Below are 16,907 nucleotides of genomic sequence, written 5' to 3'. Positions count from 1 at the left end.
TGCAGTCAGCAGCGTCTTCCTATTGCGGCGGTCTGACAGTCGTATTGATCGGAGATGTTGCCGCCGGGCGATGAGGCCGTTGACCTCTGACCGGTCGTTCTCTGGGGCCGGTAGTGCCGTGGTTATACGGCCGTGGTCCACTGGTTTACGTTCTGTCTGCTCCGCACGCCGAGACGGAGCGCCACCCGCGGTAAGAAGCGTGCGTGGACACGCTTCTTACGATCGATCAATGGCGGGGTGGAGGCAACTAAATGATTCAGTACGGACGGAGTTTGCCAAAACACACCGGCGCTTTGGACCACTAAGTGATGGCACTTTGTGGTCTCTTTATACGTGTTGAAGGCCCGATTGTTGTGTTAGTAAAAGCGAGCCCATTTAGCAAGTTCCTTCCGTGCCTCTCTTCGGGTGAAAAGGCGTAGCGAAATTGAGTTGTTGACTCGATCGATGGCTTCATTTTTCATTAAAAAGTGTTGTAGTTGAGTCCTCTCCCTTGTAAAAAGCGCGTCTACCATATGAATTTTACCTCGGTCTCCTTGCCATGCATATCATCAGCAAGTGTTTTAATATATACGGACTTAGACGTATATAGAATTGGGCAGCCTGAAACTAACAGGACATTAAACTTAAATGGTACATAAACGCTCTCGTCGTCCTGGCTGCGGTATCTATTGCTGAAGCTCGATATTCCCTACTTCAGCGCCCGCCCATGCCAAGCTTCTCCGCTCACTGTGGTCAAATCCTAGCGCTAAGCTTCGCCTTCCTTCATGCTTAGCGCTAGGACGAACTTTGCTCAAGACGCTAGCTTCGTCTTGATCTCCACTCATCCATCTGAATTTCTGCTCGGCGTACCCGCGCTGCGCTCCTTCTGTCCACCGTCCTAGCGCTGATTTTCTGTCCTCCGGCAGGTACGCTGTGATGGAGAACATGCGGTTCCTGCTGGAGCCTTACCCGCCACAGCACCCCATCTACTTCGGCTGCAAGTTCAAGCCGTTCACCAAGCAGGGATACATGAGCGGCGGCGCAGGTAAGGCGGGGCCGAGGCTGAAGGGGGAGGGCAGGTCTGGGAAGGGTAAGGATATGAGATGTTGCATGACGTCTGTGAGTGTAGGCATTGGCCTTTTGTTAGCGCGTTTAGTGCTGTGATTTGTGTACCTACCAATAATGGTTACGTCTTTAACGACAAGGCATTGGAGGTGACCATACCTTTATGGTTATGTCCTTATGATATTCGACAATGGCCGTGGTAGCATTAGATTCGGGTTAGCCGTATGTAGACGCTTTATACAGACTAGATAGTTGATATGTCTGGGGGGACACCGTGTTATGGCAAGCATTTCTGTAGAATACGGTAATGGGGGCAATAAGTCCAACTGTACCTACGTCATAAGACACTGTAATCGATTTGATCGTGCAATTTACGTGAGGCATGTGCAATGTTTATGTTGTGTGGATTTATTTGTTCCACATACTGTGTACCGTTTATGGTTGTGCTGGCCCTTCCACTTCCCGATCACGGGCGGTGTCATTAGGATTTGGGTTCACGTCCTGTGGGATTTACGACCTATTGTGGCTTTAAAAAAGAGGTGCTGGCTAAACTGTCGTGCTTCACCAGCACATGCCCCGCTAGTGGTCGCGCAGGTGGCAGGCTGTTGGCACTTGCGGGATCTTGCCACGCCCTTTTCAGTCGGCCAGTGTCCACTGTCCAATGCCTACCTAGTCCTCTAATTCAGTCCAGCCCAGGGATAATCTTTTGGAGGGGAAAGCGAACTGTCCTATTCAGTACTCTGTCTGTCTATTATAATAACTCACCGTACTTCACTTCGCATCGCCTCCCACCAGGTTACGTGCTCAGCCGTGAGGCCCTCAGACGGTTTGTCGAGGTCGGACTGAAAGACCCGAAAAATGCAGGAAGGATCACGGCGGAGCAGAGGACGCCGAAATGGGTGAGTTGCTGCTCAAAGTGCAACTACGTAGAGCTACAGCTGACAGCGTGGGCTATCTGCCATCTGAAGAAAGCTCAGTCGCCGCCTGTAACAGTGCCCTGAATAGGACTTTGCTACATATCGACGCGTTTTTTCCCGAACCCCACATCTCTTGGAAAATCGCGCCGATATATTACCGCTCACTGCGGACCTGTTCGGTATCCGCTGATATATTATTTAATGGCGTTACTTCACCACCTCCTGCCGTGTTCGTCCCAGGGAAGTGCATGGAGAAGCTGAACGTCACGGCCGGAGACAGTCGGGACGCCCAGGGACGGTACCGGTTCTTCCCTTTCACTCCGGAGAGTCACCTGGTAGCGGAGAAGTTCCCCAAGAATTTCTGGTACTGGAAGTACGTCTTCTACCCCCAGCCCAGGGTGAGGAGTGGGCGGGAGGGGGCAATAGTAACGGTTGAGGGTCAGGGGATGCCGGGGCCTGATGATTGCTATGAACGTTAGCTCAGATGGCGATTGGCTATCGGAGGGCTGCGGACACAGTTCAAAGATAGGACGTGGGATGCAGACGGGGCGGGATAGTTGCAAACCGTACAAAACATTGAACTGTTAAGCCCGATAGTTCGGAAAGTTAGGCTATTACATGGCCTGAGGAAGCATGGGCCTGTCGACGTCATTTTGAATACAAAATAATGAAATAGGGTCCAGTTTCACAATGAGACTGTCGTAGGCGTGACTATCCTGTCCGGAATCCGAATCTGGAACGGTTGCATCCGACGGACACGGGCCCTCGGACATTGAGGTCCATTTCATTCATCATCGGACGGGGGGTCAGCAGTGGCTGTTCAGTTGATAGACCTATCGACCTGTGGGCCGACAAGGATTCTCCATCTGTCAACAGCAGATGAACCCACAAACTGGCTGAAGTTGATGCATGTCGTGTTCTTCTTGGGAAGTTTGTTCGCTTAGACTGAGCCGTCCACTTTTTTACAAGTTTGTGCTAAGTCTGATTGTTGGATACTGTAGTTTGATGAAATTTGATGAAGCTCAAAAGTTTGATTTATGATTTATTGTCCGAGCAACTGTTACCATCACAGTTTTTCCTCACTATTTTGTCACGGACTCCCAGCAACCGAAACATCCTCGTGAAACGAAACATTTGGGGTGCCGAAGCGACGAGGTCCGAATCCCTCAGAAAGGAGACGCTCTGTCAGCTGATAACGAGTGACTGCAGCTGTTTAGGAAGACGTACCCGAACATCAACATTTGTTGGATCAGGTTTTCGTTGTCATCCACATAAAAAATAAATGCTTCAATTATACCAAAACTCGTTACAAGGCTATTCAAAATGTGAGCACACTAACCCAAATGCCGTTCAATGTCCCGCATGCGAGAAAAAATAAACGTGATGCCGTGCGCTCTATACAACCATTTAGTCGCCTGGTCCTAGCACCCTCATCAACAGTCGTTAGGTTTCCATGACAACTGTCGCCGGTCTGCACGGAAGTTATCGCCTCGTCGTGCCGCCGGCCGCGGCGATGATGTGACCCCACCCGAACACGGTCACCTATTATTTCCATTACCCCACCAATAGGGCCTGTTTATAGAGGTCCCCGGCGTGGGCGCAGAGCACGTCAGCGAACAGCAGACATCGATAATGTACCTACAATCGACCTGCCCACGACACCACGCCATAAGCCGTTGTTCGGTACATTGCGATAATTATTGTTAGGTGCTTAGATTAGGTCCTGCAATTTGCGGGCATGCTGCTGAATGACCGGTGACCTTTAGGTGTGCCGTGCAGCTCATACATGACATCATCCAGGCATTTTCTAAAGCTGGCTTCTGTGGTCCGTAGGTGAATGACCTGAAGCCTGAGTTGTATTATTGACGTCATCTTATTAATGTATGTTTTTGCCGCCAATGCCATTGAGCGTTATGAAAGTGTCTCGCGACAGCGTTGTTGTATGTACATAGGTTGCCACTCCCATTCATTCCCACCTCTTACTAGCTACAATTCCCACTGACGCCGTCCATCGCCTGCCCACAGGGCATGGACTGCTGCTCCGACTCGGCCATCAGTTTCCACTACGTGCCGCCCAACATGATGTACACCATCGAGTACCTCATCTACCACCTGAAGCCGTACGGCGTGCGCACCCGTCTGATCCCCGCTGCCCCGCCGGACTCGGCCGTCATACCGCCGGGGGTCCACTTCCCCACACCGCCGACTACCGCGTCACCTATTGGCAAGACGACCGTACCAGAGGTTCCACGACACACCACCAGGGCGGCGGTCAAAGCGGCGAGCCCGCACGCAGCTCCGAAGACGACGGCTGGGAAACGGTTGACGACTCCGGCGGCGCGCACCAAACGCTCCGTGAGCATGCTGCCGTCCAGGAGGCCGACGGGAGGGTCTGCGAAGCCTCGACGGCCCACCGAGGCGGCGGCGGGTCGCAAGACGGCGACCCCGGCGCCCCGGCTGAGAAAAAGGCGCCCACAGTCTGGACTGCAGGGCCGACGGCGGCCGCATCCCAACCCCCAGCGGCAGGGAAGGATTCCGGAAAACCAGCGGCGAAAGGGGCATAGCCGGGAGATAGCACTTCGCCGTACTGCACTTAGAACGTGTCCGCTGGAAACTGAAGCGGTTATCCTCACCAGGAGGAGCTCGAGCAATGGACGTTCAGCCGAAAACTAGTCGGTCCTTGCCAAAAACAGGCCAAAGGGCGGTCTGCGGGGACATATCCCGGTCGGTCATATGGACGACAAGGAGATCGTTAGGTCCTAAACTAGTATGTTGAGCCGTGCTGGTCACGAGGTGTGTCGGAAGGCCGACATTCGACGCCAGTCAGGCCGTGGACGCCGCATTGGCCGCGGGGCTGGAACGGCCAGTTGGTCTCGGGGCTGTGGTAGGGTGATGCTAATTCGGAGTTACCATACAGTGATATTTGTGGGGATGAGGGATGGCGATGTGTAAACGAACTTTGTGTGCGTGTGTGATAACGTTAGAATGGGTACGTCCCCATTTTTGTTCGTCTCAAAACCATTGAGATGACTACAGGCAGCTGCCATATGCTTTTAAACAACAATCCCAATTATTTTGGGAATTCGAGTAGCACAAACGTGACATTCCAGTCATTGACACGTTGTTCGCTCCGTGTTTTTAGTCTATTTCCATTCCTTGACAAACGGGTGAAATTAGGGAGTGAAGACAGTGAATGTGCTGATCTCGAACGATTCGTGATATCGTTGATAGTCATGCCAGCGGAGACATGCGCACACCGAATACGGCCCTTAGTGAACAGAACATTCCAGAACATGTGATAACCGACTGTCTGCTTCTACTACGCACACCGCTAACGATGTCGGAATGAGTCCATCCCGCGGTCACCGGAGCAGCGCTGCTAAATTAGTTCGTGTGAAAACTTCCCGGTCCGAGCGAGTCTGAACAGCCTACGCAGCGCAGTTGTCCGCGGAAAACTCTGCTGATTTACATGTTACCAACGACTTTCCGAGGCTTTGAAGCTCCTGACGGAATTTCCGATGAAACAGCCAATGCTACCATGCTCCATGTGCTTCGTCGCTAGGATTGGCACACAGCCTCGTGGGTTTTATTTATGCCAGTACCAGCGGCAGCCCACGAAGTACCGAGTGCTGCGTTTGTCCTATGTGCGCCTGTGGTGAACGGGCGCCGGCATGGCGGAAAGTGAGAAGATGAGTAGGTACCGTGACGTGATCGCGCCCATTTTACAAATGAATTGTGCCAAAGGCGCGCGATGGCCCACTCCGATGCTGGGGAAACAGTGTGTGATATGCGTCGCGGTGGCACTTGTGTCACTATCGAGTCGGGTTGTACTTGCAGAGCATCATCAGGCTGATGTGTGGGGTTCGTCCGACCTGTCCACCGATGCCACTCTGGAACTAACACCGTGCTGTGTTGTGAGTCCCACCTCGCTGGGTGAATTCAGGGGCTCGTGGCACGGTTACCCTAGAAGTGTCCGTCAGTCCTGTCGTGTGTGGTAGGCTGTCTGGGGCGCGCGGGGCTGCTTGGAAACGGTGTTGGGAAGCGCAATGGGAATCCACAAGGGGCGGGAGGAGCCGTGTGTTTTATAAACAGATAACGGGTGCAGTGCTGGGTGGGCGCCATTGGCGACTGTGTGCGCGTTACGGTTAGCCGCGCGGGCGCTGCCAGGCGTGACGTGTCCACATATCAATAAATTGCTTGTCTGAAGTATGCATTATTGTGGTTTATAGGCGTCAGCACCTACTCAGACGGCACTTTTTGGAGAGGAAATTCGATCACATTCTAACAATGCCGATCCTGTGTGCACAACAGGAGTCAGGAAGGTGTTCTAACATGTGTTCCGCCACAGTTCCGAGCCTGGCAAAGCCCCCCCCCCCCCTCCCCCAGGCAAAAATTGACTCGAATCCCTAAAGGCTGAAACAGACTTTGCGCATACAGGAAATCCCATGCGAGAGCCTATTCAATTCAAATACATTATAATTCTTCCCGCATCAATCGCATGCGGGAGGTGCGTGCGATTGATGCGAGCGTGCTTCCATGTATTTTAATAGGCTCTCGCATGCGATTTCCTGACTGCGAAAGAGTCTGTTTCAGGCTTAACTCTCACTCCTTCCCCTCACTGCGATGGTGACGCGGGTCTAGCTACAACAAAATAAAGTACAGATGCAAGTAACAGCCCATCCAGAGGCTGAAAAACAAGTACAACAAAACAAATAGTACGAAAACTAACTTTGAACAGGCCACATCGCCTAACACGTGAACACATGTGACACGAGCCCTCTCCCCTCCCCCTCATTTCCAATCAACAGACCTGTGTCTCCCGGAACCCGATAACAGCTCTTTGATAACATGTTCCACATTCCTCTATTTCGGGAGAGGAGACCGGAGGCGGCTCTTCAGAGCCGACAACACATACCAGCGGTTCGTTATCGGTCACAAAAACACTTCCCGGTCCAGAACAGCGACAGAGTTTGTCCCCCGACCCAGTTTCGCCGTTGTGTGCGCGATGATGCGTGTTCTTGTGTGCATAGTTCCGCTAGTCCAGGCGTGTGTGTTAGTGCTCCCGCCAGAGTTAAGCGTTGGCCGTTGCTCTCAGGACGCGACAAAATGGGCACAGGGCGGAGCCTTCGAGTAAATGCATTCCCATAACATCCGCACGATTGCGAGTCGCGACAGTCCCCGTTCAATGACTGGTGTATTAAATACATATATCAGGGGAGTAGCACGACATCACATGCACACAAACACCAACACGATACCGGTCGATCTGACGGGAACCTCCGGTACCATTCTCAACACAACACACATACACCTCGGAGGCGAAATAGACGCTCACACACTCGAAAAACGATCACCATAATGCCGTCTCATCAGTCGGGCGGGGCCGACCTGCCATTTCGATATCGCACATTCATTATGAACAAGCAGGGATTGATGAAAGAGTTTGATTAGAGTCCCGTTAGGCTAAATCTTTTTTGATTACAACACTGTTAAACATATTTAAATCGATATAATATAATGCTCGTTCGATATTGACTAAGTTAATAAATTTTCACTTTTGTAGTCATGCCCAATTCAGCCTAATTTTGGCAGTAGTTCCCTGTACTCCGGTACCGGTAATTCAGTCAACGACAACCACAGCATAATTGGACACTAGGGCAAACGAAGAACACATAATTCCAGCCTCAGTTCAAACAAATCCCAAGCAGTTACATTGTGTGAATTATGCGAAACGAGCATCTGACTGATAAGAAACGTAAGTTTTTATTTGAAAGAAGTTACACGGTTTCGTCGGGATATGCAGGGAAGTATGCGATGATAAGATACTACAAAAAAAAGGAAGCGGAAAATACGGTACATAGTCGATAAGAGTGGTAAATATACAAAATTACCTCGAACGTACCTCGAGTACGGAACCGATCCCATCATTTAACCGCATTAATTGCGCTCAAAATAAACAGAGCACCGCAGACATACATACATAGGGTTTACGCAACAGCTACGGTAAATCGCATGATTCGGCGTGTATCGATCAGTAAAGCTATGTTCATGCCATTCGCGGGATGTTAGTTACCAGCTCATGGGGGAATAGAAGGCGGCAGGCGCAGCGGGTTCGCTGGACTATTGGCAAGCAGCGGTACATATCAAACTATCACAAACCGACTTACAAACAATAATGACCACGGACGCCTGAAAGAACTCACACTTGCCCAACATCAGCTGGCTAGGCACGACGTTTATCTATAATAAACTTAAACATGCACTGAAATATTTGTAGCGTACCAGTAATTCATAGCTCAGGATTAGTTGGTAATCAAAAGGGAGCGGTACCTAACATCTAATATTAAATCGGAGGTGCAAGGACTACGTATCATCACTGTAATAAGATATTTAGGTAACGGTTGAAATATTAAGGAAATCACGCATGTAGTTTGTGCATGAAGAGTCACGTTATAATTCTGATTATATTAAAACAGACTTGAAGTCTGGCGAAGGCCTTGCCTTGATAAATGGTACGCTACGTACTTATAAAAAAACGAAAGGCTTTGAGTAAGCAAGCGTCATGTAAAGAAAAGGCAAAAGTCGCCGAATGAAGCACAGTGCGGATAGGAAAATGTTAAAGCATCGTGCAATAGGACAAGAGAGAACAAACTAGATTTGAATGGACTTCTAGCATCACTATCAATATCTATTTCTTCGAAAGTTTTGGAAGAAAGCCTACGGAAAGCTCTTGATTCATGCAGGCCCTAATGCTAAAATCAGCGCGCACGGGGACCAGTATTAGCTGACACCCGGTATCTACTGAAGTAGCAGCATGACTCCACAAATAAATATCGCAGCCGACCTACAGTCGGCGCCCCGAACACCTGGGCCCATCCTATTGTGAAGCTCTGCACGTTACGGCGTTTGGTGACACCAATAGTCGAACACAGCAACAGGCGCCGCTCACAGAGCACTTAGGAATGGCCCCGTAACTTCAAACGCGAAAAGCACAGCATGTGGAGCACCATTGCGTAAACAAACACCATGCTGAGATAGCTTTAACGTAAAACCAGCGCGTGGCAAGCAACACGGCACGGGAATAGTCAGGTCGCGCGCCGCTGTGGCCCCTCCCCGCTCAGTTGTGCCGTGGCATGTAGTGTAATGTCCCCAGACGATATGGTCTCAAAGTGGCGTGCCCACTGAAGCACCACGTCACCCGGTGGCGCTCAGGAACAACCCTCAGCGCTGATGCCTGACGGAGCCTGCCTATTTTAAATCGTTCTCAGCGCCATTTTAACCTCCGGTGGCGCCACCTTTAGCTTCCTGGCGCCATCTACCGTTAACAGCGTTGGCTCTCGGATACCGCTGACCTGCGCGCTCGTGTGCGGTTGGCTGCTCTGAGACGGGAGTCTAGCGGCCGCCCGACTTGGACTTGGTGATGAGCCACTGCAGCGTGATGTCGATGTTGTCCTTCTCCTTGCAGGAGATGGAGTAGCAGCAGATCTCCCGGTCCTGGATCGCAGACAGGTTCCTGAAAAAAAAATAACGCGTCATGATTGACATTTCAGCAGATGGATTCACAAGCACCGCTGATGACGCATAAAAACTGCATTAAACACGCAAGTGACGAGCGTGAAAATGTCAGCAATGTTATTTATGCTTATCGGAATCAACTATCAGTTATTTTAGCGAGAAGCGGAACAGAATATGTGTAGATCATGATTATCAAATCTTATCCACGTTCAAAACCAGTATCAGATACGAACGCGCATACAAAGTCAACTACCGCACCGCCCCCCCCCCCCCCCCCCCCCGTTTGTCGACTACGGTTGCTCGGCGCTGACGTAGCCACTGAACCATCTACCCTATATCGATTATCGGCGCTCCACATTTCGGATGAGTCATCGAGCCTGCACAGCCACTAGCGTCCGTGTGAATAACGGACACCAAGACCTAGACTTCAGTAACAGCCGGCATATCCTTCTCACAGACACCCAGAACCAGGCCTTAAAGGCTTTGCTTTAAAAGTTTGATGTCTCAAAGTTGCGAATGGATAAGCAATTGATTACGGATGAGTTTTGTAGTGTGTGCCCCTCTAGCTGGCATGAAGAAGGAAATTCGTATATCTAAGGTAAAAATTCATATACCATATATAGGCATTAAAAAATCATATATAGGTATATTTTTCTACTTGGATTTATCACAGACAAGCCCCTGTCGTTAATAGCCTGATAAGAACAACTCCTGACAACTCCTCGAACAACTCCTGACATTAGCACAACAGGTCCAAAATTATATTACGTCAACTAAACGTTTTTAATGACATCATGTACACCCTCGTCTGTAGTTCTGGGAACCCCTGGCACTGCTGCTGCCGGCTGCTGATCCATCTTTATTACTGAGCGGGTAAAAGTAACCACACCTACACGAGCGGCGGTCAACAAGTAGTCAATAAATGAATAAGTAAGCAAACACATAGATAATAAGGTAAAAAGTGTACCTACGAAATCAAAATGCTGATTAAGCAAAAGGCGCCATGAATCAAGTGCTAAGGCACTTTTGCGCCAATTGCATGTTCATCTTATTTTTATTTCTGTCCATTTATGTTTGTAATAAAATTCGTTGTGTGTGTGTGTGTGTGTGAAAGAACGGGAGATGACTGGAAAAAAATGATGAAATAAGAACAGCGCTGGATGGAGCTGATAGGCAGATAACTGATATTGCATCATTTACAGCGCAATATGGATTGGATAGCTTACGGAATAAACAGTGACGCAGTGCTGCCAAACATGACGTTGAGAGATGTCTGAAACGACAGATAAATACTTATGCGAGTATTAACTCTCAGTACTTATTACCTTATGAATAAACTCTCAGTCGGCTCGGCGGCGTCCGGACGGAAGACATTCATCGGTACACTCACATCCTCTCGATGAGCCCCTTCTCGTCCAGGGCGTTGGGCAGGTCGCGCTTGTTTCCCAGCACGAGCACAGGGATGCCAGCCAGCTGCGGCTTGTCCAGCAGGTTGTGCAGCTCGTTCCTGGACGCTTCCAGCTTCTCCTGGTCGGCAGCGTCCACCATGTACCTGCGCGTGACGACCGCAAGAGCTGGGTGAGACTCGGAGAGAGAGAGCGACTTACGCTCGCTGACGCGGTTAGAACACGAAACATATGGGTATCATGTTTGGTCAATGTGCTAGAATGGTGGTACAAAAAAATGCACATTTTCACAACGAAGCAGTAATGGTTACTCATAAGATCTCAATTAACTCGAGTATATTAAATCTCATAAGACGTAAAAGTCACATACAATATACAGGGTGTCCAGAAAAAAACGGATACTATTATTTTTTGCTGTAATTCCAAAAAATAAACACCGCACATTTTAAAATAGCACATGCTTGTATTCGCAAAAAAAAATATGGCAAAACAGACAGCAGGTGCCACATGACATGTAAACCCTTTGGTCAGTCACAGCAGCTCCTCAAAGCAGATTCTCAATGTGAGCGGCCTTCCGGCGGATCAGCTCCAGCACTAGCACAGTCTGCAGGTGACTGATGGTCATGTTGACCATCTCAGAGGGCAGGCAGACAACTTTCCAACGACGTATTACAGTGCGCATGACTTTTGCCACATCTTGCACTATAAGCACATGAAGTTGGAAAGAAATCGGCACGTGCGTTAATTAATGCGACTTAATTTCCGTAGTATCTTTTTTTCTGGACACCCTGTACATAGACTGAATAAGTCCATCTGATCCGGCGATCAACGTAAGTTTTGTCACGGGAGTTCGCCGAAGAAGCAGAAAGAACTACCGCCCGACCCGGCCGTTGATTGGCACAAGTACATTGAACTGTTTCGCAACGGCATGCATCGGACCTTAAACGGTTATACGAGCTGAGCTTACGAGTTGAAGCGATAACAGCGGCCCCACCGGGGAACAGGGACATTACTGACATTGCCAATGGTGACAGAGGACCAGGCATGGAGTGTTCGGAGGTTGGAAGAGTGTTTGGCGACACTACGAGCTTCTACCTGCGTTGGGCAGCAGGCGCTGTAATTAACCCTCGCCGGACCTATTGGTTTTCTACATACGCGCCGGCCGAGGGGGGGGGCGGGTACGACCCCCCCCTCGCCGTTTCGCCCCTGGTGGAGCTAGCGCGTCGCGGAAAAAACGAGCGTGTGCGCCGTAACGAGACGCAGAGATTGGTACCCGATTTTAAGGTCCTAGGTCATCCGGTGACCTCTGAGGTCAGGTCAAGTGCCTCAGGGTACGGTTCAGTTTTTGGTGAATAACTTCGCAAAAAACGGCCGCAGAGCGCCGATTTTGGCAGCATCGTGTTCGCCTCGCTCAGGCGCGTCGAATGATATACTTTTTGTCCGGGTCAGGTCAACTTGGGGTGTTGACCTCAGGTCAAGGTCAGGTCAGCACCCCCAGGTCACGAAGTTGGTCGAAAGAGGTCATGTCGCATATCATTCGATTCGGCAGGCCTTCCTGAGTTCATTGGTGCCTTTCCCGACTCGCTAGCTCAATTTGATCAAGAGTTATTGACGAAAAACTAATTTGACCTTGATGACGTCATAAATGACGTCACGCAAGGTCAACATTGCAAAAGTGACGCATCTAACCTTGCAAGGAGTGCATCAAATCACGATTCTGTGTGCTTGAGATAGTTGGAGATCGTTCCCGGCGCCAGAATAGCAGTTTGAATTTTTCCCCATTGACTTATAATGGTGAGGTCACGAAAATGACCTGACCTCATATGACCTTTAGGAAAAATCCGAGATATACAAGTTGTGGGACTCATAATGGATACTAGATCCTGAAAGTTTCATTTCCCTGTGACATCTCCTCTGGCAGTGAGGGCGTTGCGAAGTTGCGACATCTGAAGACCGTGCAGAGGTTCACTTATGACGTCATAGGTCAGTGACCTGACCTGACCCAAAAATGCGGTTGGTGTCAAAAGATCCGGCTTGGATCAAAGGTCAGGTATGCCAAGTTTCAGCTCTCTATCGCCAGCGTGTTTGGAGCTATCGCGAAAAAAACCCTATGGGGGGGGCGGCACCCGCCCCCCCCCCTCGGCCGGCGAGGGTTAAAGCACCAATTTCATTATCACCGTCCTCCATTTCTGGGTTTTTGAAGAAGAAAAAAAAACGCTGAAAGGCGACCAGATAAGCCCCGGTATACCCAGAACGCGGTGGAATGAATCCTTAGCGATAAAGCGCTGTGACAGATCCATGAAGCATACATCCACGGACAAATAGCCAACCGTTCCATATTATATACCTACACAAAACTACGTTGAACTTTTCCCAGATTGCTCATACTTCATAGTGGTAAGGGTATACATTCCATAACGATACAGTTCACATATCCCATGACATTTCAAAACATACCCCGATCAAGGATACATAATTAAGGGCTCATTGTATTTCCCGCCTACCGACATGCTAATCAAGCTAAGTCTCCCAGCCTCGGCATATGTCGCAGTGAGTCGAATTGCTTCTCCGCCACCACGTGTGGGGCCCACGTGCGCAGCCCCTCCCCCCCGCCCAGCCAACCCGTCTGTCCAAACAGGGCGCTGCACTTGTGATGACGAAACCCACCGCGCCCGGCCGTCTGTTGTCAATAGACACGGGCCTGCGGGCCCAAAACAGACACCGCCTCGCTACCCGACCGGACATAGCGCGGACCGCCACGTTATAAAACGCTGCCAGACCGCGACGTTATAAAACGCTGCAGAGCCGGCGGACAACAGCCAAAGCGGTAAAAGAGGAAGAGAAAAGACCGTGAGACATCGGCAATAAAGTCTATAAAATGTTTCTCACTGCTATTCAATGGGGTCAGGGTAGCGATTGGTAGCCAAATTTGTGGCAGATGGGATGCCCTGAGCTAGCAATATTTCCTGCAAATGAAGATTGGGGTTCTATGCCAATTTGACTGGAATTAAGTTAACTGGAATCAGTAACGAAGCTGACTCTTCCCAGAGGTCCGATTCAAATATATCACCATGCATCCCGTCACATTCTTTGTGTCAGTCACACGAGCCCCAGGTACTTACACAATGGCATTGACACCCCGGCAGTAGCGTTCCCACATGGAGCGGAAGCGAGGCTGGCCACCAATGTCCCACAGCTTGATGGTCACATTGCCTTTGGAGACCTTGCGCATGTTGAAGCCAACAGTTGGGATCATGTCCTCACTGAACTGGCCAGACTGCAGGAATGAAAAAGAATATCAGATAAATGATAAATTATGAAAAGTGAGAGGAAAACACTGGGCAGTGGGTACACAGGAAGTAATGATCATAAAAATACTCAAAGGAATATTTCATTTTTACAGACAAGTCTGAAACTTATGTAAGGTTCTGGTAGCTATGAAGATTTAACATGCAAAATGTAACAAGAAATAATAATGTCTTGAAAATGGTAATAAGCCAACACAGAAACATGATCTCTGTCTCTCTGACTTGATGCCACTGAAGATGAAAGCAAACTCCAACAGATTAGATGGACAAAATAAAAAATAAACTGGAGTTCATACATTTAAATGAGCATGAAAAACATGTTAGATAACTGCTAATGATTATCAAGGTAGCCAACAACCCTACTCACCGCAATGACATTAACAAATGTAGTCTTTCCCGAATATTGTAGGCCCACCAATGTGAGCTCCATTTCTTCCTTCCAGAACAAGCTTTTAATCCAGTCAAGGAACCGATTCACAAGGGCCATCATCTTGAAGGCTTTTAAGTATACTCGGAGGTTAGGTAATAACGATTGGTTTTAAAATATGTTTATGGGTGCAGTCAAGACTCAAGGCGATGACGCCCCTTCGATAGTTGAATGACAAACGGAGTACCACCTCAACCTACAGCACAGGCAGCGTCAGTCACACTGATCAGTGGAATCCCAGCGCTCAGTTCAGACACTTATCTCACACTTGTTGTGACTCACGAACCCACCACACGCCCAGACACCACTCAATGAAAACGGAACGCAACACTCCCACTGTATTTAGGGCCTTGACTCCGACCGCTCCTGAACTTTGTGCCCTGTTATTTATGCATCAGCAACAAACGTCGTCAGTCCTGGCGCATGTGAGACAAAATAAGCTGATGACGAAGCTGGTGGCTACTAAATTTATTTTCTGTTCCAAATCTTGCGTCACTTACGGAAAAGGCCTAGCGTGATGAAAATGCATATCACAATAACTTCCTGTAATATAATCTTTTGCTTCTACGAAATAAAAAACTTGGAAAAAAACATTTTGTTTAAGAATTTAATTGCCATACGAGCACCTACGCTACGGTAAGGGCATTGTTCTTAATTTATCCGACCCTTTGATGCAGTGCCAATGATTCCTGCTGATCTCAGCTCTATAAAAATGTGTTTATCGATAAGAATTGGAAGGCTTGAATCGTAATTTTACAAGTAATTACCATTCAATGTTCACTTCACCCGTCGGAGAGTAAAGATAAGTATATTCCGCCAGAGTCCGCTGGGTCTTTCATATAGATGACGCCGCTATCGCTTTTCCACCTTTCTGCTGCGGTGTGGTGCATGGAATCTGGGAGGCCTATCGATCAAGCTGAAAGTGCGCCAGAGGTATGGAACGAGCAGCAGTCTTGTGGATGCAACGGCACAGCCTAGATTTGAACGAGAGACGTAACTTTATCTTAGAAAATGTGCCCGTCTCTTTGGAAATAATGTCTAGGCTAGGGCAGGCTTGAGGCTGCAGTGCAGTCAGCCCCAGGCCCTGACCTAAGCTCGGCATCAAGCAAAGCCTTATAATAGCCGTTTTCAGTACGGGCTATCCGGCGAATGCACCTGATTTGACCAAATCTGCACCTAATTTCCAGTAGCGGCGGAACAACTTCAACTATGGGGGGCACTAACGACTTTTGATCCCATTCCTTCCATCCAACGCCCATAGGGCTAATGTTAAAATGCCAAAAGCAAAGGGGGTCACGGTGCTCCCCGTTCCGCCGCCTATGCTAACTTTTTTACAGCAAATATCTTCATTTTATGAATTTATTTGTGTTTTAATCGATCATGCTCTCTGATAATATGACAATTAGAATTTAGCAGGCATATAACTAGTGCAACCCTAGCTGATAGCTGCTAAGAGACACACTGAACCTGATTTGACCAAATGTGCACCTAATCTGTACCAGATGTGCACCAAATGTGTACCAGATGGCCGTCGTGAAAACGGCTATTATAGACGGAGGCAATTCAGGGCTGCGGAGTCGGAGTCGGAGTCGGAGTCGCCGAAAATCCATCGACTCCGCAGCCCGGGGGCCCGGCATACCTATTACGTCCTTAAGCCGGCGTAGCCATATATCGGCGGCATATGCCTAATCAATTTTGCATCGTGTGGAAATGAGTTTTGCTCGGGTCATAAAGGGCCAAAGGGACCACGTCACCACGTCACCAGGTCAAGCTAAGTAAGTCACTCGAAAGGTCATATGCTGGGTAGTGGGTCAGTTTAAGAGGCCGCTAACAGTTTTTTTTCAACTAGATGCTGGCAGCGCTCTTGCGTTGCCTTGGGCCAGAATTGGAGGAACGAAACTGAGGGCACACACCGGGCAAAACCACCGAAACCCAGACTGAGCTTGGACTTTGCTTGGACTGAACTGGACTGAACCAAGACTGAACCTGAACAATGAACCTGAAACCAACCGAAGCATCCCAAAAATGCTTGAAAGCACGTGAGATTCATGTGGAGATCTACCAGGATAGAAAAGGGCCACCTTTAACATGGGGATTGAAACTGAGATAGCCATCTTGTAGCCCGTGTCCGAAAACCTATCCGTTTACCTCCTTACAGCCGATTTCGGCCTCCATTCGTAGTTATCGGCAATTTTAAAAGAAAATATGCCAGGAATGCGTCCTTATCCCAGGAATGCGTTCTTATCCGACAATACAGCCACCCGCGGCGAGGCTTTGGTTTTTTACCAAT

At 49.1% G+C, this 16,907-nt stretch overlaps 1 protein-coding gene and 1 pseudogene across 1 annotated transcript; one reads left to right on the top strand and one right to left on the bottom strand.

The window, feature by feature from the left end:
- Positions 1–905: 905 nt before the first annotated feature.
- LOC122372559 lies at positions 906–9,344 on the top strand (annotated as a pseudogene).
- LOC122372566 (ADP-ribosylation factor-like protein 8B-A) lies at positions 7,528–14,999 on the bottom strand. Its single transcript, XM_043349923.1, has 4 exons — positions 14,558–14,999; positions 14,005–14,159; positions 10,867–11,028; positions 7,528–9,474 (listed from the first exon to the last, which is right to left on the bottom strand). The coding sequence occupies exons 1-4, from the start codon at positions 14,678–14,680 to the stop codon at positions 9,354–9,356; spliced, it is 561 nt and encodes a 186-aa protein (XP_043205858.1). The 5' UTR covers positions 14,681–14,999; the 3' UTR covers positions 7,528–9,353.
- Between the last annotated feature and the right edge of the window lie 1,908 nt (positions 15,000–16,907).

The sequence above is a fragment of the Amphibalanus amphitrite genome, unplaced genomic scaffold (genome assembly GCF_019059575.1).
Source record: "Amphibalanus amphitrite isolate SeventyFive unplaced genomic scaffold, NRLGWU_Aamphi_draft 001373F_arrow, whole genome shotgun sequence".
NCBI classification, from domain to species: domain Eukaryota; kingdom Metazoa; phylum Arthropoda; class Thecostraca; order Balanomorpha; family Balanidae; genus Amphibalanus; species Amphibalanus amphitrite.
Note: the sequence above shows the minus strand (reverse complement) of the source record. Positions and strands in the feature narration are given on the sequence as shown.

Bases quoted from the DNA above. Each gene is read 5' to 3' on its own strand.
- LOC122372566 (XM_043349923.1), bottom strand. From the start codon at position 14,680: ATGATGGCCCTTGTGAATCGGTTCCTTGACTGGATTAAAAGCTTGTTC. The intron at 14,160-14,557 runs GTGAGTAGGGTT...TCATTCCTGCAG, and splicing joins CATTTGTTAATGTCATTGCG to TCTGGCCAGTTCAGTGAGGA. The intron at 11,029-14,004 runs GTAAGTACCTGG...CGTCACGCGCAG, and splicing joins CGGGGTGTCAATGCCATTGT to GTACATGGTGGACGCTGCCG.